Source organism: Eretmochelys imbricata, chromosome 21, assembly GCF_965152235.1.
Source record: "Eretmochelys imbricata isolate rEreImb1 chromosome 21, rEreImb1.hap1, whole genome shotgun sequence".
Lineage (NCBI taxonomy): Eukaryota > Metazoa > Chordata > Testudines > Cheloniidae > Eretmochelys > Eretmochelys imbricata.
This window is the reverse complement of record NC_135592.1, coordinates 9,901,280-9,923,773: the sequence shown is the minus strand read 5'-3', so window position 1 is coordinate 9,923,773 and position 22,494 is coordinate 9,901,280. Positions and strand designations below refer to the sequence as shown.

The window sequence follows — 22,494 nt, the reverse complement described above, 5'->3', positions numbered from 1 at the left end:
AGCCATCGTTACAGCCTGGTTTGGCACAAGCCATGTTCACTCCCTGTTGCCTTGATGATGGCGATGGGATCTTTTTCTTAGATGCAGATAGCCAGGGTGAAAAATCGGGACAGGGGTGGGGGGGCGTAACAGGCATCTGTATCAGAGAAAGCCCCGAATATCGGGATTGTCCCTATGAAATCGGGACATCTGGTCCCCTAATGCGTACAGAAGGAATGATCAAGGATAGGAAGTTATTACATGCCCGGGGCAGGTCCAAGGGTGAAAGCCTCTAACACATGTTCCTTAAGAGCAAATGAAACACTAACCACCACATGCCCGTGAGAGCGACATCGACCCATTTCCAAGCATCGTTTGTGGGTACAGAGTTCCCACCTGTGCGGGAACAAGTCACATGACTACCCGGCTACGAATCCCCATCGGCCAATCACATCGCTCCTTCGTCTAAGCCCAAAGTTACAGGTGGGAGAGACGCAGGATTGTCCCCTGCAGCCCATTCTTCACTGCTCTGCCCTGCCTAGTCTGAAACGACTCAAGCAACCGGGCTCCAATGCCTTGCCCCTGAGTTTCTCCTGAGAGTCAGCCTAAATGGTGCTTTCCTAATTCCACTGCATTGCTTCTAGTTGTGACTCTGAACAATTCCTTCCCTCCTGGGATATCATGGACAGCAACCAAGTTAGCCCAGCAGCACGCGTTAGTGATTGTAACCTCCACCCACACGTCCATCCCCCCAGCGTTCCTTGCTCTTCTCTGAACAGTCCCAATTCTGTACCCGCTGACACCCCAAAATCAGGGAGGCTGAATCAGCCTCAGCAGAACTGTGGCCCTATTTGTCCCCAGCCTTCTGGAAAGGATGGAGCAGGGCTCCTTCAGCAGCGTCCCGAGAGCTGCCTGGGGAACACCAGGCCATTGGTACAAAATCCCAGGCATCCTGGGAACAAGCGAGCTCTAGAGCAATATGCAAAGGTCTCTAGCAGAGGATCTAGCCAGCCCCTCACTCCTTGCCCTCATAGCCAACCGTGCTGTCTCTCCGTGGTGCTGGGTGTTTGGATTACCTGGTTCTCATGGCATGGTCCCTGGCAATACTCCGTCAAGGTCTCCAGGGTTTGGGTGATAAGGGCCACGTTGCATTCGTTGATGTAGAGGCCCAGCAGGCCCAGCCCCCCCGTGGTGCTGCCACACATGATGTCCAGGAACTGCAGAGTCTCACACACCAGGTTGTAGTTGGTCTTATTGTTCTGGCACCGGAGGAAGTTCTGCAGAACAAACCACGAGGCTAAAACCTCCAAGAGGGCCTGCAACTCAGCAGCCCCAGTCTCTGCAGCCCCCCTTCGCGCCCTTCCTGGTCCTCTCTTCCCCAGGGAAGCCAACGGGGTGCAGGTCAGGGCAGAATTTGGTACTGTGCCCCCTACACTAATGTTTGGCAGTGGGAGTGATCAGAGCTTTAAAGAGGGCCCTGAACATGTCTAGCCCATGCATTTTAACTATATATACAGACCGTGACCAGGACTTATGACAATAATAACACACAAAGCTTATCTAGCGCTTTTCTTCTGTAGATCGCAAAGCATTTACAAAGCAGGTGAGAATCATGGGGAAACTGAGGCACAGGAAGGGGAAGAGGCTTGTCCAAAGTCACCCAGCAGGCCAGTTGCAAAGCCAGGAATAGCACCCAGGTCTCCTGAGTCCCACTGCTCTACCCAGTGAGACAAACGTCCCCCCATCACCCCTGCTTACAAACCTGGAGGTCCCGGTTGTGGTTTTCACAGAGCAACTGCAGGAACCGAAGAATAGGCTCCATGATCAAGATCGACATTCCCATCTCATTGTTCTGGCTTCGCTCCTCAGTGTCGTGGCCCTTTCGAAACCCAATGGCCATAGGGGGCCGAGATGGGGCGTGGGACAGCATGAAGGTTCCTCGTCCTAAAGGGAAATCCAATCTCTATTACTGTCATACCCAGGAACTCTGGTTGCCTACCCAGAGAGAATGTACTCAAGGGGGACAAACACATCCCCTGATGGCTACTTGGATGGTGCCAGCTTGTATGCATCTTTAAGCTGGCTATCTAGAGAGCCTGCCTCTGGCTAGATCAGGACCCTACTGCTAGGCAGTGTAACCCTGCCCTAGGGTTAGCGTTCCTATGGGTAGGATACTTGGAGCCAGGATTAGGATCACACAGGTAGATATGGTCCCTGCCCCACAGAGCTGACAACTGTACCCTCCCTTCCCATTTACCCTTAGTGACAGGGTCAGGGGTGTCTTTGTCCTCCTGGGGCTTGTTCCCAATGTCAGTCATGTTCACCGACACTATGGACTTGGTCTCCTGCTGCGCCTTCTTCATGCGTTCATGCAACACTTTAAAGAACTTCTCACACTTCTTGTCGCTCGTCATCAGGTTATAAAACGATTTCTGGGCAGAGAGGGAAGGGTGGAGGAAGCAAGACAAGAAGTAAAAATGTCCACATTACGATCCGAAGTTTCCCCAGCTGCCTCTGGGATTTGTCTCTCCCACTAAGTCTGATACGGTGCCTGGAGTTTTAAAAGAGCTGGATAGTTTCACGACCTTGTATCTACAGTTATACAGCTATGGTTAGGGTGACCACTTCTCATGCTTCAGGGCACAAGCTGGTCAAGCACAGGGGTCAGGAAGAAAGTCCTGCCCCTGCCTGTAGCTTTGCATGCTATAAAAGAGTTTTCATTATCTTCTACAACATCAAAGTACTGGGCATTGAAGGAAGCAGGATACCGGACTGAACAGACCAGTGATCTGGTTGCGTAAACCCAGAACTACACTACTTTCTTTTCTCATCACTCAGATGTGAATCAGGGTCGCTGACCAAGTCAAATCTCAAGGGCAGGGCCATGCACATGCAACCCCCCTAATCAAGTCCCAGGAAATAACAGTCCTTTTGGCGTACAGGGAATGGATAATTCACCTCCCCTTTCTTCCCTCTCTCATCCCACCCTCTACTATACGCTGAGCTTTAACTATCAAGGAAATCCAAAGGTAGAACCTGAAAAACACAAGCTGTAGCCAGTTCAGCATCTTGGACCCTAGACTCATCGTGGGTGGTCTCACTAGTTTGCATCCACATTTCCTGAACAAAGGGTTCGAAAGAGCAAAGGAATATAACCCACCACTAGACTCAGAGCTGCAGCACCCTGTTATTTTAGAACTACCCGGCAGAGGGCGCTGACTACACTAGAGTCATAGGAAACTTGCACCTTTAGGTTCTCAGGATCTTTAGGCTGGAAACGTTAATCGCCAGCGATTTCTGGTGGGCCGAGGAACACAGCGTGAGCAGTTGGTCTGGTGGGATTTTATTACATCTGCCTTGGCCGGAACCACTAAGCGCAGGGATGGGCGAATATCCTAAAGACACTTTTTTCAAACTCTCAAATGCAGTATTCGCTCCAGTGAGAGTTTCAGACAAAGGTTTGCATTCACACAAACTGAACCCTCTCTCCTAAGTCATCCACGTCTGCTCTCCCCAGGGCTGGTGCACACGCTGGGAATGCTGCACTATCCCCAGACCTGTATCTCCGTGTTGCCGCCGTCCAGCAGCCGGATGGCTAAGAGGATGCTCTCCTGGAAAATCTTCTCGTTTTTGGTGTTCATGATAAGGTCCGACACCAGCTTGGTGGCCCCTTCTCTGTCCAGCCGGCACTGGATGGCAGCAATAACTGACCAGTCCTGGTCTTGGCCTACGCATGGAAGAACACGGGAGGTAAGAACTGGAGTGAGGGGCAACACTGGGGAGGCGCAGTAGTGAATTCTACAGCCAAGCTAAGGAACAGAGGGTGGACTTTGGGTCAAGGCACTGAGCTGCCAGATTCCCTGTGTGACCCTGGAAAAGGCCCTCAGTCACTCCATGCCTCAGTTTCCCCATCTGCTCACAGGGGAGAGTTATGAGTCATTAACATTTGCAAAGCCTTTCGTACTACGGCCACAGGGTCCTACGACTCCCTAGAACGGATCAATGGAATGATGAGACTGAAAACTCCAGTTTCACAGAACCCGCGTCTATTTCCCTGTGTATGGAATTGCAGGCAAAACCCTACTTCTGGTAAGGGCTGACCTCAGGGAAGCGAGGCTGATTCACACTAGCTGAAGATGTGGTCCCCTACGCTAAGGGCTTGAAATGCAGAAGCCCGAAGCCCAAGGCGTGTGGGTGAGCCTCAGAAGAGACAGGGAAGGAAGCCAGCGCGGAGGGGAGACAAAGGACACCAAGTTGCTCACCACCCCCAGTCGTGTCGACGATCTCCCCTTTGGAGCTCGACTTCTTGTTCTGCAGGTAGTTACTCACAAGCATTTTCCTCAGCGTGTTGCCCTGACGTGAGAAATAAACACCATGGGTCTGCGCTCAAGTGGCGGATGCCCGACAGCTCACAGACCAATCCCCTGCCTTGGGGGCAGTGAGATAAAGCTCCCCGGGTAGGGATAAATCTCCCAACCCCCCACCAGCTGCATAAGGTCCTGCATGTGCCACGTAAAAGGCCAGGGCGTGGGTGAAAGCCGAGTGTCTGCAAAACCCAGAGATGTGACTTCACCGACTGTAATATGGAGTCACTCCCGATTGACCCCGAGGCAAGGGCGAGGGGAAGCAAGCCTGAGAATTGTACGGAAAGGCCAGAGGGAGAAAAGAGGCACCAGGCTGGGGGGTTACTGTGGGTCTCCTGACCGTGTGCCTCAGGTACTCACCCTGTCCCCATATTTGTTCCTCTTCATGAGCATCTGCTGCAGTGTCCTCAGGACCCGGATGCACAACTTCTCCTCGCTCTCCATCAGGTCCTTAGTGTGCTGGACCAGCCTGGCCAAACACAGCAAGAACCCATCAGTTCCTTCTGCACCCTGAGCCCTCCCATCCTCTTCGGAAAGGACTCCACCTCCTTCCTCCTGTGGGTTCACACACATCCCACCGCCACCCACAGGGGAGAGCAGAGGAGGGACCGACCCCTTCCAGCTGGACGCTGGGATCAGAGGCGGCTGTGAGGCTAACCCCTCCCCCACCCCCTTACTTGGAGAGGAAGCCCCCGCTCTCGCAGCGCTGGTAGGCATCGGTCCCCTCCATGAAGAGCAGCTCTGGGCGGTGCAGAACGTCCACCAGGACAGACACTTCGGCTTCCACCAGGGGTTTGAACCGTTCCTCCAGGGAGTTGATGATGTCCTGCAAACGACGACGCCATCAGGGTTGGGCCCAGGCCTCGCATGCACCCGCAAGGCCAGACTGGGCCCACGAGGCACCGGCCTGTGCTGGGAATGGGACAGAGCTGCACCGGCTCGGGGGAACTCCTGGATGGATCAGGCCCTAAGTCTGCTGGAGCAGGTCAACTGACTGCCTCCCCGCTTCAGAGGCTCCTCCTCTGCAAGGAGGCGCACAGGGGGGAAAGCCACAGGGTCTGCATCCTCTCTGGCCCTCTGGAAGCGAGGGGCAGCCAGGAGAGGACAGGGACTGCACCATGCCTGGGTGCAGGCGTGGCCGGTCGTGGCGTGAAGGGAGCTGGTGGCAGGCTCAGCCGACAGGACCAGAATCAAATGGGCTGGGCCGGCTGAAGCAGAGGGAGGTCCCTGCAGCTCAGGGGTGTGGGCAGGAGGCACTGCTGCTGTTCAAATCCATCGGGAGTCCTCAATACCCCTGATTTCACCTGGAGCCAGGACCACCCCCCGGAAAGGGCTCCCCCCAGCCCGCACCTGCAGCTTCTCAATGATGTTTTTGTAGTCCCACTGGTTGGGCGTGGCCAAGCCACGGGGGAAGGTCCGCGTGGCTGTCTTGTAGCTGGAAGCGCTCCTCTGCAAGGCGCTGGTGGAGCTGCTGTTCAGCAGGGAGCTGACGTGGGCATCGAGGTCCATGGGCAGGGCGATGGAGCGGCTCTTGGCTGAAAGCAGAGCAGGCTCAGACGGAGCACGGAGGGCGGTACGCCACCCCACAGCGCCAGCTCTGCGGCGGATCCAGACCCGCGCTGGCTTGGGCGGCTCCGCAGGCCAAGTGCCTGGCACGCCCGGTGCTATGAGGTTGGTCATTTCCCTAACCAGGAGCAAAGCAACCTGGGCTGTTGCTTCCCTGTGCACCCCAAACAGATCAGTTCAGTGCTCAGCCCACACCCTGCCTCCGTCTGACCCCCAGCACTGGTGTGTCCCAAACACGAATACATTTATCCCCCACCCCCTGAGAAGGAAGAGAAATAGCATTGCCTCCTTTTCCAGAGGAGGAACTCTTAGGCACAGAGAGAATAAATAACATGTCCAAAAGTCACATCGGAAAGTTTTGGGGGTTCAATTCCCAGCCCAGAGCATTCACCACTAAACCAGCCTCTCCCCTCTGTGACCCATCGCATTTATAGCCCTCCTCAAGAGTCAGACAGCAGCTGACGGGATGAGGGTCAAAGACTTAAGGGAAACCGGCATAAGTTCCAGCTTTATTTCAGGCCCCATCAGCTGCCAGAAATACCAGGAGTCTCCTGAGACACGATCCCCTTAGCGCCTCACCAACCATGGCCAGGGTACGGATACAGGCCTCCACCGAGGTCTTGTGCTGCTGCTGTAGCCAGGAGCACTCCAGGAGCCTCATGGTGGACTGGAGGAGCTGCACGACAATGGTCTGGTGGGTCTGCAAGAGACAGGAGGCAGGTCCTTACCTGGGGCCATGGTGTGAGCTCTTATCAGACCCATCGCTGCTGCTGGTGCTTCTTACAGGCCTCTGCTAGGGCCCATACGCAGCCTGCCTCCTCTTTCAGTTCACACTGGGGTCTCCCCACCCCTCAAGCTCTGCTCCGGGTCTGAGGGACTGCTCCAGTTTGACCAGGTTGCAGTTCACTCCCTCCAGAAACCTTAGTGTGGGTGGTACCTTAGCCATCAACACAACCCAGTCAGGGGTCTGCCCTCTGTGAGACCCCTCTGGCCCCACTGGGTGCTGCCCCTCAATACCGCCCCGAGCTCTGCTGCCTATGCCACAAACTCCACCAGCCCCACCAGCCTCGGCCCCCTTTGCCCTCCCTCGGCTTGTTTCTAAGTTTCCTCTCTGTGCACCGGGCCTGTGTCTCAGGTAGGGAAGGAAACCCCTGAGTAGGTGAAACTCAGCTGGTTTCCAGGTCTCCCAGCCCACTGCAGGGTGGGGCCCCTCCCCACATCAGTGCTCCTGCCATTCTAGAGGGAGGGTCTGGCCAGACCCCTGCCACACGTGGCCACTGTAGGTTGGGGCGGGTTTGGCTCTATGATCCAGAGACTTCCATCCCCAACAGCAACAGAACCGGTGGGATCCTGATGCTGAGGGTCATCGACTCTTGAGCCGCCTGCAGCTTCCAGGTCACAGACGGCACCTCTCCTGGCCTGGGCCACGTCAGGGGAGCTGGGGCCCTCAGCCTATTGCTGTGCTCGACTCTGGAAAGGGCCCTAGTTACCTGCAGGGAAGTGCTGTTCTCCGAGAAGGGGGAGCTGAAGAAGGCATTGATGGTGTCCAGCACCACGGTGAGCACGTACTTCTCCAGGGCGGGGTCCGTCAGACGCTTCTCTCGCTTCTTACACATCTGCAGGGAAGGAGACACCGGGTCGTTGCAGCCCAGGGGGTGGGCACACACACTGGTACAAGTGCAACGCCGACGTGCACGTACCCAGCAGAGCTGCGAGGGCATCTCAGACGCCCTGCGGGGCACGCCCTAGCCAGCACCTGCCCCCTGGGCTCCCAGGGGCCAGCTGTGCCCTGGAGAAGGCTCTGTACTGCTGCGGAGTGGATGTGTCAGCCCCCCAGTCCTGATGGCACAGCCGGGACAGCACGGCGTGGAGCAGCTCCTTGTTACGCCGAACACAGGTGCCACGTAGCACTGCCCCTGACCTGCCCATCCTGCTCCCAATGCTACGGCACGCTGGGCTCTAGCTATTTCTCCAGCTCCTTGGCTGGCTCCCCTCACCATGGTATCCGGCCTCCACCGCTGTTTCTAGGTTTCTGAGAAAGCTAGTGGAGCGTCCAGCAACTTTCGTCTCCTGGTGTCCACCCTCCCAAGGGAGAGTTGTCAGTGGGAGCCTCCACCCCATTCCCCACCCCAGGATCCACTCCAGGCCCCGTCCCCCACCGTGGCCATGTCCAGGGTGAAGTTCTCGAAGAGCGTCCAGATGTGGTTGCTGGTATAGATCTCCTTCATTTCCACCTCGGTGTCCACGTAGCAGTGGTTGACGAAGTTCACGTAGGCCATCTTCACCTGCAGGGGCAGAGGGGGATGGGCCCAGGGAGGGGAATTCAGTCCCTACACGAGGCCGTGGGAGAGCAGCAAGGCAAACACAGCCCCCAGCCTCCCTCCTGCCCTTCGAACTACGACTGCCCCCAGAGGGACCGAGGGGCACAAGAGGGGTTCAGCTCGAAGCACCGCAGCCAAATAACCACACGACCTCGGCGGCGGGAGCTCTGAACTCCCCAACACAAATCCCGCTTTCCGCCAGGCAAGAGGTGGGACAAACCACAAGTCAGACCCCCTTCCCCAGCCTGCCTCATCCCCCCACTCTCCCCATTCTTGGGTGTGTTTCTCGCTCCCTCCTCTCGTCTCTCTCCAGTGCACCCACGGCTCTGAGTTCCCGGCCCCGCTCCCTGGCTCTCTGAGCTGGTGCCAGCACCCTCCCCACCCCCAGTACCTCGGTGATGCAGTCCTCGTGCATCACCACCTGCACAATGTCCTCCAGCGGCAGCAGGGATGTGCACTTGATCTCCGTGTAGACGTTCTTGCCCTCGGCACAGGCAGCCAGCAGGTCCACCAAGGAGATGTGGTACATGAGGGGGCTGTTCTCCTCCACCCCTTCCCGGGCCGCTGTCATCATCTCCAGCATGGTGGCCAGCGAGGCCTTGTCATTGTAGAAGACCACCACGTCGTCCCCGGCATTGGTGAGCTGTGGGGAAGGAGCAAAGGTCATGGATCTGTGGCGGGGGGATGGAAAAGCCTTGAAAGGCAACAGCCAGCTTCCCCCCTTCCAAAGGGGCCACTCAGGGATTAAAGGACAGTGCATTTACAATGGAAAGAGGGCATTTTCCAACACAGTGCAGAAATTCCCAACCTCTGGAACTCCCCGTTGCAGGATATTTCTAAGGCAAGCAGCTTAAAAACAGTCTAGGTGTGAAGGCCAGTATTCTTAAAAACTGCCACTGGCTTTGGGAGCCCAACATGAGACATGTTAGGCCTGATTGTCAAAGGTGAAAATTCAGCTGCATGAGTCTGCCCACGCAACGGTGGGAATGGTGCAAGCAACGACTGCGAGCACGGGGGTTAGCAAGGTTTCAGATGTAGTGCGGACAGCGCCTTCTCTGGGTAGGAACAATCTCTCCTCAGGCTGGGATGAAATTAGAAGGGTTCTTGTCCTGCTTTCTACATCTCCTCCAAAGGATGCGGCTTCCAAAAGTGCAGTGTCCCCTAGCAACCAGCTGGGGCCCTGGGATCTGCACAGGCGTCCCTCCTGAGCCCCCACCCTGCTCCCCGAGACAGCCCTGCTTCTCTGACTGGGTCTGTCTATACTCCTTAACACCCCCCCCACACACACCCCCCCCCCACACACACCCCAAGGGGAGGGGGCTCTCACCTCTGTCATGATCATGTCCTGGCACTTCTTGACGTACTTGCCCTCCGCCTTGATGATGCTGTGCAGGAAGTCAAGGTACTGCACGTGGCGGCCATGCGTGGCCAGGCAGTGGACGAAGTGCTGAAGCACCGTCTCGTTAATCTCCGAGCACAGCTGGTAGTTGTTCAGGAAGATGTGCTGCATCGTCTCGGCCTCCAGGAGCTGCGGAGGGGGAACAGCACCTGCGTGAGGCTGAGGGGCTACGCAGAGCCCCCAAACACCCAGGTACACTCCCAGCTCCCCCCCACTTGCTCTCCTTCTTGCAGGTATGTCTCTTCCCTTCTTTTGGGTCTCTCTCTCCTTTGTCCATGCTCTCCAAACACCCCTCCCTGCTCCTGGACCATTATCCTGAACCCCTAAACCCCCACCCGCTGGGCCTTCACAACCCTTAGCCAAGCAACCCCCTGACCATCCTGCAGGGTTGCGTAGAACTTTCCTCCTTCCCTGTTCTGTTGGGGGTGTGTGTGTGAAGGGGTGCTTTGCCACCCTCTAGCAATCTCCGTATTTATTTGTTGGCTTTTCCGTCAGCTTTGCTAGCATCTGAGCCTCCCAGATATTAGTGACTTTGCCTCACAACACCTTTGTGAGGCTGGGCCACATCCCCATCCCCATTTTACAGGTGGGGAAACTGAGGCACGGGGCGGTGAAGTGACTTGCCCGAGGTCATACAGCAAGTGAGGGGCTGAGCCAAGAATTGAAACCGGGTCTTCTAAGCCCCAGTCTAGTGCCTTTATCGCAAGGCCACTCTTGTAGAGAGCAAGCACTATCATGTGAAATGTTAGTGAACTATCCAGGACTGGCCAGCGGGGTAGAGGGACCAGGGTGGCCTAGATGACCTACCAGAATCGGTCTCTTCCATCTCTATTGTCTATGAATTCCCATCTATCCCCCAGCCCACTCCTCTGGTTCCATGTTGAGCTCTCCTGAGGGGAGGCGGGGGGAGAGGCCTCCTCTCTTACCCCAGGGGTGAGGAACAAGTTGAGATGTTTGTGCAGAAGGGCCTGGTTTCCTTGGTTCCCAGCGCAGAACTTCTGTAGGAACTGGTGGGTGTATCTCAGAATCTCCAGCATCTTTGCATCACCCTGAGCAAAGGGGGAGCAGAGAAGAATGTGAGTTCTTGGAGGAGGTGTCTGAGGAATTCTACCCAGAAGACATCCTAAGCCATGAGAAGCACAAGGACGCCCCTCCCAAGATGGCATTTCCTACGATCACATTGTGGCACATCAAAGAACAAATCAATCGGGTTCGACGGCACCGAGAAGGTTTCTGCATCCACAGCTGGGTCAAGGAAGAAATCTCACCCCCTGGACACTATTGTGCAGACAGGGCGCATTGGACCCGGGCTGAGGCATGCTGCTATAGACTGCATACCGTCCTGGATGGCTCCTCGGTCCATTCCTGTCTGTCAGAACTGACGTTACGCCATAAGACCCTGACCTCTCAAGGTCCCTTCCAGTCCTACTATTAGTAATTGCTGCATACAGACCTTTCCCCACAATGCACTTTGCAAGAGTGGGTAAGAGTTTTTTATCCCCATTTTACAGAGAAGGGCACTGAGGCCTGGGCAGATGAAGTGACTTGCCCACGGTCATGCAGTGAGTCAGTGGCCAAGCTGAGAAGAGAACCCAGGAGTCCCAGCAGCCAGTCTGCTGCTCTAGCTACTAGACACGCTGCCTCCGGGCATCCGGTATGTAGGAAACCACTGGCAAACCCAGAGCTGCATGGACTGAGCGACTGACCCCCGCGCGGAGATATCCCAGCTGCTTGAACATGCGCTGGGGCTGCTGCCTTCGACTCCCGTCCAGCCCAGCCCAGCCCAGCCCCGCCCTGTTTCCCACTCGCCCACCTTCTCATAGGGGATCTGCAGCAGATCCAGCATCACTTTGTGGGCGTCCATGTTCTTCATCAGGCGCTGCTGCTTCTTGCGCACCTGCTCACCCACCCCACACATTTTATTGAGCCGCTCCAGGATCTGGAGAGAGAACCCCGCCCCCAGGGCACAAGAGAAGAGGAATGAGCGTTAGAACACACACACACACACACACACGGCAGGACGCAGCCCTACGCTGGCCCCAACGAGGCGGGCTGCCAGGCATGAACAGGCCCGTCCTATCCCTGGATTCTAGGGTTCGGACCCTGGGTGCTCTCTAGCCAAGCTGCCAGGGGGCAGCCTGTCTGGGAACAGGTTGCAGATACATTCCATCCCCCAGGAGATCAAAGGCACGGTTCTTCTCCGGCCACCTCCTCTGAACCCAGCTTCCACAAGTGGGAGGCCAGCCTTGGCTGACGGAGTACGCTGCTCTCAGTTTCCCTGGTGTAAACCCAGAGCCACTCCACTGAGCACCGTGGAGTAAATGCTGCGTTTACATCGGCGTAGCCTGAGAATCTGGCCTGTGATCCTCCCTGTTGCCAAATGGAAGGTGTCGCATTACGTATGGGCAGCTGCGATCTCACTTTTCCCCCTGCACCAACATCTGCAGCCCCAGCTGGCAGGCTGCACAGCCAGGCCCTGCCTTGCATTCATGACCCTTCAGGCTGGAAAAGATTAGGATGTCACCCACCAGCATTTACTGCCCTGGCTGCAGAATGTCAGCTGGGATTGTCCTGGAAGCCCTGCAAAATGTTGGGTCAAGTTTCTCCCAGGCATACGCACTTAAAGTCACTGGGCTGCGTGGGTGAGACAGAGGGGAGAACAGGCCCCTTTGTGTCCAACTACAAGGGAGAGTCAATTCCATCACGCAACTCACCAAGCAGAATAGCAAAAATTAGCATAGGGCCTCAATCAACTGAGAAACCCTCACGTCCAGCAACATGACTCTGGGTCTCATTCATAAATCCTTGTGTCCCTCCTTGTGCAGAGTGAGAGTCCTGTGTGTCATTCACAAATCCTCACCTCTGTCCCCTAGCACAAGTCCTGCCTTTGACTTTTATTGCACAGGGTTTGATGACTTCATAGGGCTCCCCCTGCACTAAGCTTTTAAATGTAAGCCCGAGTCTCACGTGTCTTTGCACGCAAGCTGCCAGCTCCACCCCTGACTTCTCACAAGTCCCTTACCCATGGTGCAAGACGCTGTATGTAACACCATGAAGACCACTCCAGTCCAATGTTCCCCACTGACCTGGCTAGGTCAGGCAGTCCCACTGCACAGCTGGCTGGTGCTATGTGATGTTACCGGAGACAATATTTATTCTCTGTTACTTACCCCTTTGACTATCTTGTAATTCTCGCTGCTCTTCTCTTCAGGGGTACTGACCTCCTCATCTGCAGCGTGCTACAAAGGGAAGGAAAGAGAGGAACATCTCTCGGTACAAAAAGAGAAAACCCAATAATAATGGGTAGGTGTCCCATATTGACTGAGTGCATGGCTCCTCAGCATGGGATAGAATTTCTAGACCCCATTAATGACTGCTTCTTGGAGCAGCTAGTCCTGGAACCCACAAGGGGAGAGGCAATTCTTGATTTAGTACCAAGTGGAGCACAGGATCTCAAGCAAGAAGTGAATATCGCTGACCTGCTTGGTAAGAGTGACCACAATGTAATTAAATGTAACATTCCTGTCAGGGGTAAAATACCAAAGAACCCCACCGCAGTAGCATTTAACTTCAAAAAGGGAGAACTACACAAAAATGAGGAAGCTAGTTAAACGGAAATGAAAACGAAGAGTCACAAGAGTGAAATGCCTGCAAGATGCATGGAAGCTATTTAAAAACACCACAATAGAAGCACAAACTAAATGTATACCTCAAATTAAAAAAAAACAGTAAGAGGACCAAAACCAAAATGCCACCATGGCTAAACAACAGAGTAAAAGAGGCAGTTAGTGGCAAAAAGATATTCTTTAAAAAGTTTCAGAGTAACAGCCGTGTTAGTCTGTATTTGCAAAAAGAAAAGGAGTACTTGTGGCACCTTAGAGACTAACCAATTTATTTGAGCATGAGCTTTCGTGAGCTACAGCTCACCTCATCGGATGCATCCGATGAAGTGAGCTGTAGCTCACGAAAGCTCATGCTCAAATAAATTGGTTAGTCTCTAAGGTGCCACAAGTACTCCTTTTCTTCTTTAAAAAGTGGAAACCAAATCCTACTGAGGAATACATAAAGGAGCTGGCAAGTCAAGTGGCAGGCCAAAAAAAGCATCTGAAGAGCAACTAGCAAAAGACACAAAAGCGAACAGCAAGAAAAATTTTAAATACAACAAGCAGGAAGCCTGTCAGACAATGATGGGGCCCCTGGACGAACAAGGTGCTAAAGAAGCACTCAAGGAAGAGAATGTTGTTGTGGAGAACTAAATGAATTCTTCGCATCTGAATTCACTGAAGAGGATGTGGGGGAGATTCCCACACCTGAGCCATTCTTTTTAGGTGACAGACCTGAGGAACTGTCCCAGATTGAGGTATCCATATAAGAGGTATTGGAACAAATCGATAAATGAAAGAGTAATGTCACGCTAATTTTTATAAAAGGCTCCAGAGGCAAACCTGGCAATTACAGGCTAACTTCAGTACCAGGCAAATTGATTGAAACTACAGTAAAGAACAGACACACAGATGAACACAATATGTTGGGGAAGAGTCAACATAGCTTCTGTAAAGGGAAATCATCCCTCACCAGTCTATTAGAATTTGTTGAGGGTGTCAACAAGCACGTGGACAAGAGTGATCCAGGGTAGTTGGACCTTCAGCAAGCCTCGGACAAGGTTCCACACCTGCCCGTTTCCCCAGGAGCAGCTGCCTTCCTGCACTGAATGCCTCACTAACACCCACCTCTGGCATGCCCAATTCAGGGGGCTGAACCAAGAGAGAATATCCTTCCGTCACTGGCCTGAGCTGGATTTGAACCAATGGCACAGGGGTGTCTGTATCCAGCCCATCCCCTGCAATCTGGAGAGCTGCTCAGGTTCTTACCTCTTTCTTCTCCTTCTTGGCCCCTTCCCCTGCGTCCTCCCCCTTGGGGCTGCCCTTCTTGTCCACCCAGAGTTCAGATTTCTCCACCATCATGCGCAGCTTGTCGAGCTCAGCCTTTATCACCTTGTAATTCTCAACATCCTGAGCCGAGATCAGGAGCTGGACCTGCAATGCGAGGAGAACCTCAGCCCCTTCTGCTCACTGAGGACCCGGTGAGCAATGAAAAGCCAAGCGTGGGTGTCCATCCGCCTTCTCCTCACTCAGCTCTCTGCTTCCCCCACCTTCAGTCCAGAAGACTCAGGGGCAGCTGTGGCTGAAACAGCTGATTAAAAGCTACTTTTATGGCATTATCAGGCCTGGGTGTGACGTTGTTACCCAACCCTGGGCATCCACCTCCCACAGATGAGGCTCTCAAGACCACTTAGACTTGATTCCTGCCGGGCATGGCCAGGATCTGCAGCATCCCTACCAGAGCAGTTTAAGGAAGGAGCTGCACCAATGGGACTCCCTTAGCTGGCACAGATCTGGCCATTCCACCATGCACCTTTTCGTGGTGCCAAACGCTGTGGACATGCACCAGCTAGCCACTGGACTGACCTCACCCGCTCATTTCCACACCGCATTTGCTCCCTGCCAGCCTGGCTGGATTTAGACTCACACCTAGCATAACCTATTTACAACCCCCTCAGCCAACTGCACCCCAGGTGTGGGCCAGGACTTGCGAGAGGGTCTGGGACACCTGGCTGCCCCCAGCCGTGTTACCTGTTTAAAGGTGTGCAGCACCTCCTGCCGCTGGCTGAAGTGTTTGAAGAGGAGCTGGAGGGAGCCGGAGACAAGCGGGGGATAGTTGTGCATCGTCAGGTGGATCAGCACACGGAGAAACATCCTCCCTCCTTCATCATCCACCTCTAACATGCTGCTCGACTTCCTGAAGCCAAGGGGAAAGCCCACGCCGTGAGTAACAATCCGCTCCTCAGGCCACAGTCCTCAGCAGCAATAAGGACTCCCTCTGGCTTTGTGCTGGCCCTGTGCTAGCCCATTCCACTCCTGATGGCTGATAAGGGGCTCCTATGGTAGCCTTTATGGTAGCCCCAGGCCACCCACATTCTCTGCCCCCTGAGGCTTTCAGCCACCAGCAATCCACCTCTTCATAGGAGAGCGGGACTTATCTACAGGGAATAGCAAAGGACAGATTCACTTTCCGCTGGAAAGAAGGGACTGAGGCACTTACCCGACCCCGAACATGGCCTCTGCCTGCTCCCCTATTCTGTCCAAGTTCATTGCTGCATCTGAAAGGAGAGAAACCAAAGGGGCCATAAGCAGGGAGTTCAACCCCGCCCCAATGGAAGGAGACAACGAAACTTCTAGGGAACTCCTAGAGAAACAGTCTCAACTCCCAATCCAGGGAGGGGAAAGGGGTTTCCTGCCCTGCTGAACTCTGGATGGACTGGGCTATCTCTAGGTCGTCACAAGGTTGTTCATCAGCGTGGTACCTGAGCGTTCACCACCGTATCCGCAGATTCTTGACCTCCCCTGCCTTTAAGCACCTCCCTCAGTAGTTCTCTGCTGAGCCACTGGCCTCTCCTACGTACACACACGTCCTGCTGCTATTTCATTGTGAGGAAGGAGCATATGGGAAGTGGGGAGTAGGGTGACCAGAGAGCAAATGTGAAAAATTGGGACAGGGGGTGGGGGAGTAATAGGAGCCTATATAAGAAAAAGACCCAAAAATTGGGACTGTCCCTATAAAATCGGGACATCTGGTCACCTTAGCGGGGAGGAAGGTGTCACCACCTTTAACCTTGAGCTTAACTGTGGCAAAGGCAAAAGCTCACAACAACAGAAGGGGAGTGGGGAGCAAATCGGCAAAAGGAAAGAGAAGCCAGGGAAGGAGGATGCAGACCTTTATTACTGAGCTGATACTAGGTACCACGGGGAGAGACACCTTAGAAACACCAGAGTGAAAGTGTCTGTGTCCCTAATTTCCTTCAACCTCCATCTCCTCCAAGCAAAAGCCTCCCAAACCACTGCTGGGCCCTGGCACCAAATAATCAAATCCAGGTCCAACCCAGCCCATTCAATGCAGCATGTATCCCTCTTCATCTGCTAAGAGAGTTTATCAGAGCCATACAGTGTGTTCCCAATAATCAGCTGGTATTTAACATGCCATATGGGGCCCTTTAAATCTAAGCTGCACTGGAGACTGGAACTGCTGGTAGAGAGCAAAAGGGATGGAGAGACAGTTACTTGTGGAGTCGAAGGCTGGAGCTGTCCCATCTGCGCTGCTGTCCTGCATGGGGTAGACTTCTATGAACTCCTTCTTGAAGACGGAGAGCAGGTAGGAGATCCTGTAGTCCAGCCGCACGTTCAGGATGAACTGGGGAGCAGCATGGGCAGAAGGAGTGTAGAAGTGAATCCCCCACCATGGAAACCACCCTCTTCACACTGCTGCAGCTTCCCACCCCGTCCCCACCTTCCCTTCTGAACACCCGAGCCCTGCATTAACCAGAGGCCAGCGGCACTGGTCTATAGCAGAAGTCCACGGGAATCTGCAGCTTCCTCATTTCATTTGTTCCCTCCCTCTGAGCTTCATGCACCAGCTTTTCCATCACTGTGGGCTCCCACCTGCAAGATCTCCAAGATCTTCAGCTTGGTCTCCATCACAACGATGTTTTCATTCTCTATGGTCCTCTCCCGGTCCGTGGGCTCAGAGGCCACCACAGTGCTGAGGCTTGGGACACTGAAGACGGACTGTTTCCGGCTCAGGACCATGGTGGACATCATCTGGCCAACACCCTGGATGGACTTCCGCACGTTCTTCCCTAGGGAAGCAGCCAAGGTTGGCAAGAGGCTAATGTGTGAGGCCAGCTTTAATACACTGAGGGGGGCTAGAACTGGGCTTCCAAGTCCACCTTGCGGCTGGCATAAGGACCCACCCAAACTTCCACCAAACTGGAAACTGCTTTAATATTTTATTGGAGGATAAATGGGGAGGCTGATTATTTACCTGGCGTGTCCCTGCATTTCTTACTTACTATTGCTGGCCAAATTCCGAGCTCCTCCCCCAGAACCTGAGAGAGGCCAAGCTCTTGCTAACCCCCGTCTCTCAGGCTTAGTCTACACTACAGAGTTAGGTTGACATAAGGCATGTCGTCAGTGTCTCCACTACAGCCTTGCGCCCACCAATATAATTGCCCTACTACGCCAACATCATAACTCCATCTCCACGAGAGGCGTAGGGCTTATGTCGATGCAGTTAGGGCGAAGCAGAGTCTATGTAGACACTGTGTTCCTTACATTGGCTGTTATTCTTGTCAATTACATGCCTCTGTTGGAGCCATGAAATTGACAAGAAAGCCAGCTCCCCGCCCCAGCAGGTCTCTGCTCCAAGCCAGGCTGCCACCCAGGCTCCCAGCTTTGGCTGCCGCCCGGGCTCCCCACTGCCTACTGGGAGCCCTGTTGCCCACCACGGTCCTGGCTCCCTGCACTGGGAACACCAGTGCGGATCTACCCATCGGAGGCGAGAAGCCCCGGGCGACCTCCCCACTGCTCCCGGCTGAGAGCGCAGAGGCGAGAAGCGCCAGGTAGCTGCCCCACCCCACACTTCCAGAGACAGTCAGGCCCACCAGTTTCAGCTGAGGTCATCAATGAATTGAGACCGTTCAGGGAAGCAGGTGCTTACAGGCCAGCCATGGAGCCTTACCCGCCATATCCTCATTGTACATAGACTGCATCATGAGCTGAGGGTTCTGGACACAGTCTATGATACCCAGCAGAGTGCGTGTCAGGCGTAGCAGCTCACTGAAGCTGTAGAAGCCAAAGTAGATGAGGTTGTGGGCGAGACTGACGACCTGCAGGAAGGACAGAAAGACTCCAGTTCTCTCCCACACCCCGTGAGCAGACGAGGAATACAACCATACAGGGTAAGGACTCCCACGATGGCTGCCCAGTCTGCAGTGGCAATTGGCCATTCCAAGATGGCGGCCCAGTTTGCGCCAAGACTTGGCAGTTCCAAGATGGCCACCCATGGTGTGACCAGAAACTGGCCGCCAAGTTTTCGCAGGGCCCCTGTACAGCAGTGAGACGTGGCCTCCTTGCCTCTTCGAGGGAACAAGGCCCAGGCTGTGCTGAAATGCCCCCACTCGGGATTGCTTCAAAGCACTGATGAATGCCCCCTCCCCGGCAGGGCCAGCGCAGGCTTCTCACCTCAAAGGTGAGCTTGTTCTTCTCCTCGTTGGCGAACGGCACCGCCTCGCTCACCACGTTGTTGAGATAATCCTCCACGAACTCCATGGTGCTGGCGAACTTGTTCTTCTTGTCATCCCGGGAGTCGTTCAGGTTGGAGTCGTAGCTGCAAAGGGGAGGAGAGGCGCAGTGAGCCAGCAGGAGATGGGCCAAGTCTCTCTCAACGCCCTAGCCCTTCAAGTGCCTCTCCCGCGGAGGAGGAGCCCCTGCCTGGCTCTCCAGAAGGGCAGCACGTCGTGCCAGATGCACTTCTCTGCATCGGATGGACAGGCCCGGAGGTCAGTGTCCTCTCCCCACAAAACCCCTGCCTGGCAGCAGCAAGGGCGAGTGTCCCAGTGACCCTGGCCTCGAAAGAGAGAGAGAGAGGAGAGCTCAGTCTCCAAAGCTCATTTCGTCACTGGCCTTGAGGACTGATCAGTTTTTTTTAAGGCTTTGCCCGTGAGACCTGGCTAAGACCTGCCAGACCCATTCCACATGTGCCTCCCGCCTGCCTTCACTATGGCCATTTGGTCATTAATGACACAAATTGGATCTGAGCCAGGGATCTCTAGGGCGGGATGGGCTGGAATCCCCCATGCCACCCCCTTCACAGTGAGAAGCACCGGTTTGCCTCACTCTTTGATGGTGATGGCGGTGGGGATCTCCGTCCACAGCCGCGCAAACTTGACGGGCATCACCAACTCCTGGGGGTCCCGGTCTACGTGCACGTGCAGCATGAGGTGGCAGAAGGAGGCCCGGAGGTCAAAGGGCAGCATCTCGTCCGCCATGCAGAGGAAGATGAGTTCCACCCCCAGCTGCTTGGAGATCTCTTTGATCGCCAGGTACTGGCGGTCCAGGCACATGCGGGCAAACAGCTTCAGCTGATACCTGTTCGGGGGTGAGAACGAGGGAGGAAGACACACAGAGACGGAGACAGGGGAAGAGATGAAAGGAGAAGGCGAGATGGAGGGAGAGAGGGAGGGGATCTGTATTAGATCATTTGTGGAAGCGACAGACATCATCCCGCCCCTCTGCCGAGGGAACAAGACCCCGCTTCATGCCCAGCCGGTGCCCCTTGGGTAGCTGGTGAGGGCCTAACGGGGTGAGCAAGAAAGCTGGAGAGAGGTGGCTGGGCCAGGGGGCTGCTCTCCGAGCCCGCACAGCCAAGCTCTGTGAACGGAAACAAAGGCGCAGCTGTGCTCCCGTCGCTGAACTCCCACTGACTCCAGCAGCAACACATGCCCCATGGTGGCTGGCTGAGTGAGGGGGGGCCCCCACAAACATGCTCCTCTTCTGTTTCCCCTTCACCCGCACCCAGCCAGTGTCCCATGGGCACACCCCCTCAGCAGGGCTCCTTCAGAGCATGCTCGCCTTCACATTAGCGGAGCTGGTGGGTTATGTCCCCCACTGCCAGACAGGGAGATCAGCCGGACGGTCACCTCCCTGGCTCATCCCAGCGCCTGGGGAGGGGGACTGGGCTGGCCCAGGAGTGGCTGAGCATGTGGAGACATGCCGAGGGCGGGGACGGCACTCACAGAGCCCAGCATCGGTTCCCTTAATGCGGAGTTCCAGTCCCTGGTGAATTCCCCCTAAAAGTCCAGCTCAGCCAGGGGTGGGATTTACTGTCCAATCCTCACGTTGTCCCCATCGGACACCCAGGAGGGTCGGGGAGGCCACATGGCGTTACCTGTAGTAACTCAGGACGTTCTCATCATGAGCGTTGCCCGCCCGCGCCTCCTGTGCCAGCTGCCGGATGCTTTTCTCTTGGGAGTCGTTGTTCTTGTCACTCCAGGTCAGCCAGACCTCCTCCTCGGAGTACTCGATGCTCAGGTATTCGTGGGTCTGGGACATCTCCTTTACTGGCCTCAGCCTACAATCACACCGCCACGTTCAACAGGGGTCCTTACTCCCCATTGTACGGATGGGGAAACCGAGGCACGGCGAGGTAACGGGACTCACCCAAAGTCACATAAGGAGTCAGGATTTCAGACTCCCCAGGCCTGGGCTCTGACCATTTGACTACGCTACCTGCCATCTCACACAGGGCAGAGGAATAACCACAAAGGAAAGAAAACTCGTTGCGCTGGGAAGATCCTCTCCTAGACTGCTGATCAGGGAGCGGACCCAAGGGAGCAGAAGGCTGAGCCCAGAGAATCCACCTGTCCCAGACTGATGCTGGGCCCAGATGCTGGGAACTGTGGCATGGGCAAGCTGAAGAAAGCCGATATTTTATACTGTGTCTTAGGCACTAATTTCAGGAGGCTCCCCGTAACAATGGTCCAGATCCATCCCTCTAGATGTTGGCCCCATCACAGTAGTATCTGAGCGCCTCACCATCTCTAATGGGTTCACCCTCACAACCCTGCTGTGAGGCTGGGCAGGGCTATTCTCCCCATGCTACAGAAGGGCAACCGAGGCACAGGGTAGATTAAGTGACTTACCCAAGGTCACCCAGGGAGTCGGTGGAAGAGCAGGAAATTGAGCCTGGGTGAGTATCCTAGCCCATCCTTCCTCACCAGAAAGGGGGTATTATCCCACTGGACAGATGGGGAATTGGGGCACAGAGCGAGTCAATGATGTGCCCAACGAATTGAACCCAAACCTCCTGAGTCCCTGGCCAGGGCCTTAATCACTAGACCACCCTTTCTCTACCCCCTTGAAATCAATGGAGCAATGCCAATTTCCACCAACTGAGGCGCTGGCCCTGAAGATTGATGGGATGCGGTAAGATGGCCCTGAAGCCTCATACCACCCTATGGATTGACCGGGGTGAGGAGGGGGAGGGTATTCCCATGACTCTCCCCACTCCACACACAATGCTACAGTCCCGCATGGCGGGGCGTGGGGAAGGGCCCAGCACTCAGGGCCAAGCGGCCCCTGGGATACTCACTCCGTTTTAATCAGGATGTCGCTGTTCTTGGGGTCCAGCACGCACTTGCAGATCAGCTCCTGGGTGACAGGGATGGCGATGTGGTTGGACACACACAGGTCCGAGAGGTAATCTAAGAACCTGGGGCGAGCACAAGAGAGCCACAACTCACGGTCAGATGGGGCGGGGGGCTGGCTTGAAGGGGAAGGGCGCCCCAGTGGATGCTCTGGCCTCTCTCTCTCAGCTATTGTCTTCGCATGAACCTGGACCGGGGTTGCAGACCTTATGGAGCTGTTGGCCTGGCACACCAGGATAGGTCTTTGAGGCTTGAAGAGCACATGCTCCCAGCTGGTGAGAAATCCTGCTCTGGCATTCACACCTGGGAGGGTCCTCCTGCTCGAGCAGCAGGCTCAGCCCAATCTAGCCTTCAGCTGATGCTCCACATTAGCGGGCGCCTGCCCTCTGTCTGAGTCTCCACCTCCCCAGGCCCCACGACTCTGCTCTCGTATGGCGCAGTTCTGCTTTTACCGCGCCAAGATCTGCAGCATCTAATGTCCCATCCCCTGACAGCATGAGCCACCCAGCGGGGCACTGCCAGCCACTGCGATCCTCCTGGGAGATATCTGCCCTCTTACACCACGAACACCCTGGAAGGTGCTTCCACTCCTCTGATACTCCTGGCCTCTGCAGTTCTGCCCCCGCAGGGCTCCGTTAGCCTCTCCGATCCCTCCAGGCCTTTGCAAGGCCCGCTACTTTCTCCACTACCCCAGCCTCTGGATTCCTCCTGTTCCCTGCGTGACTCCCTCTCCAGGGCACTGCTAGTCCCTGCTCTCGAAACCCCAAACATACCGCCCCCTTCACCAGCACAGTCCCTCTGCTGGCCAGCAACCTTTACGGCTGC

At 55.3% G+C, this 22,494-nt stretch overlaps 1 protein-coding gene across 1 annotated transcript in view; it reads right to left on the bottom strand.

Annotated features, from left to right (window-relative positions):
- ITPR3 (inositol 1,4,5-trisphosphate receptor type 3) overlaps nucleotides 1-22,494 on the bottom strand; it is an 83,474-nt gene that overhangs the window by 17,486 nt on the left and 43,494 nt on the right. The window contains exons 17-42 of the mRNA XM_077839557.1: nucleotides 21,615-21,734; nucleotides 20,412-20,594; nucleotides 19,361-19,612; nucleotides 18,707-18,851; nucleotides 18,204-18,351; nucleotides 17,126-17,322; nucleotides 16,748-16,877; nucleotides 15,732-15,789; nucleotides 15,263-15,428; nucleotides 14,501-14,665; nucleotides 12,800-12,868; nucleotides 11,443-11,568; nucleotides 10,556-10,678; nucleotides 9,558-9,758; nucleotides 8,622-8,873; nucleotides 8,069-8,194; nucleotides 7,400-7,525; nucleotides 6,489-6,609; nucleotides 5,694-5,878; nucleotides 5,021-5,169; nucleotides 4,704-4,812; nucleotides 4,242-4,332; nucleotides 3,537-3,706; nucleotides 2,237-2,411; nucleotides 1,742-1,923; nucleotides 1,056-1,256 (exon numbers count right to left, since the gene is read on the bottom strand). Coding sequence (XP_077695683.1) covers nucleotides 1,056-1,256; nucleotides 1,742-1,923; nucleotides 2,237-2,411; nucleotides 3,537-3,706; nucleotides 4,242-4,332; nucleotides 4,704-4,812; nucleotides 5,021-5,169; nucleotides 5,694-5,878; nucleotides 6,489-6,609; nucleotides 7,400-7,525; nucleotides 8,069-8,194; nucleotides 8,622-8,873; nucleotides 9,558-9,758; nucleotides 10,556-10,678; nucleotides 11,443-11,568; nucleotides 12,800-12,868; nucleotides 14,501-14,665; nucleotides 15,263-15,428; nucleotides 15,732-15,789; nucleotides 16,748-16,877; nucleotides 17,126-17,322; nucleotides 18,204-18,351; nucleotides 18,707-18,851; nucleotides 19,361-19,612; nucleotides 20,412-20,594; nucleotides 21,615-21,734 — 3,970 coding nt within the window. The remainder of the gene's footprint in view (nucleotides 1-1,055; nucleotides 1,257-1,741; nucleotides 1,924-2,236; nucleotides 2,412-3,536; nucleotides 3,707-4,241; nucleotides 4,333-4,703; nucleotides 4,813-5,020; nucleotides 5,170-5,693; nucleotides 5,879-6,488; nucleotides 6,610-7,399; nucleotides 7,526-8,068; nucleotides 8,195-8,621; nucleotides 8,874-9,557; nucleotides 9,759-10,555; nucleotides 10,679-11,442; nucleotides 11,569-12,799; nucleotides 12,869-14,500; nucleotides 14,666-15,262; nucleotides 15,429-15,731; nucleotides 15,790-16,747; nucleotides 16,878-17,125; nucleotides 17,323-18,203; nucleotides 18,352-18,706; nucleotides 18,852-19,360; nucleotides 19,613-20,411; nucleotides 20,595-21,614; nucleotides 21,735-22,494) is intronic.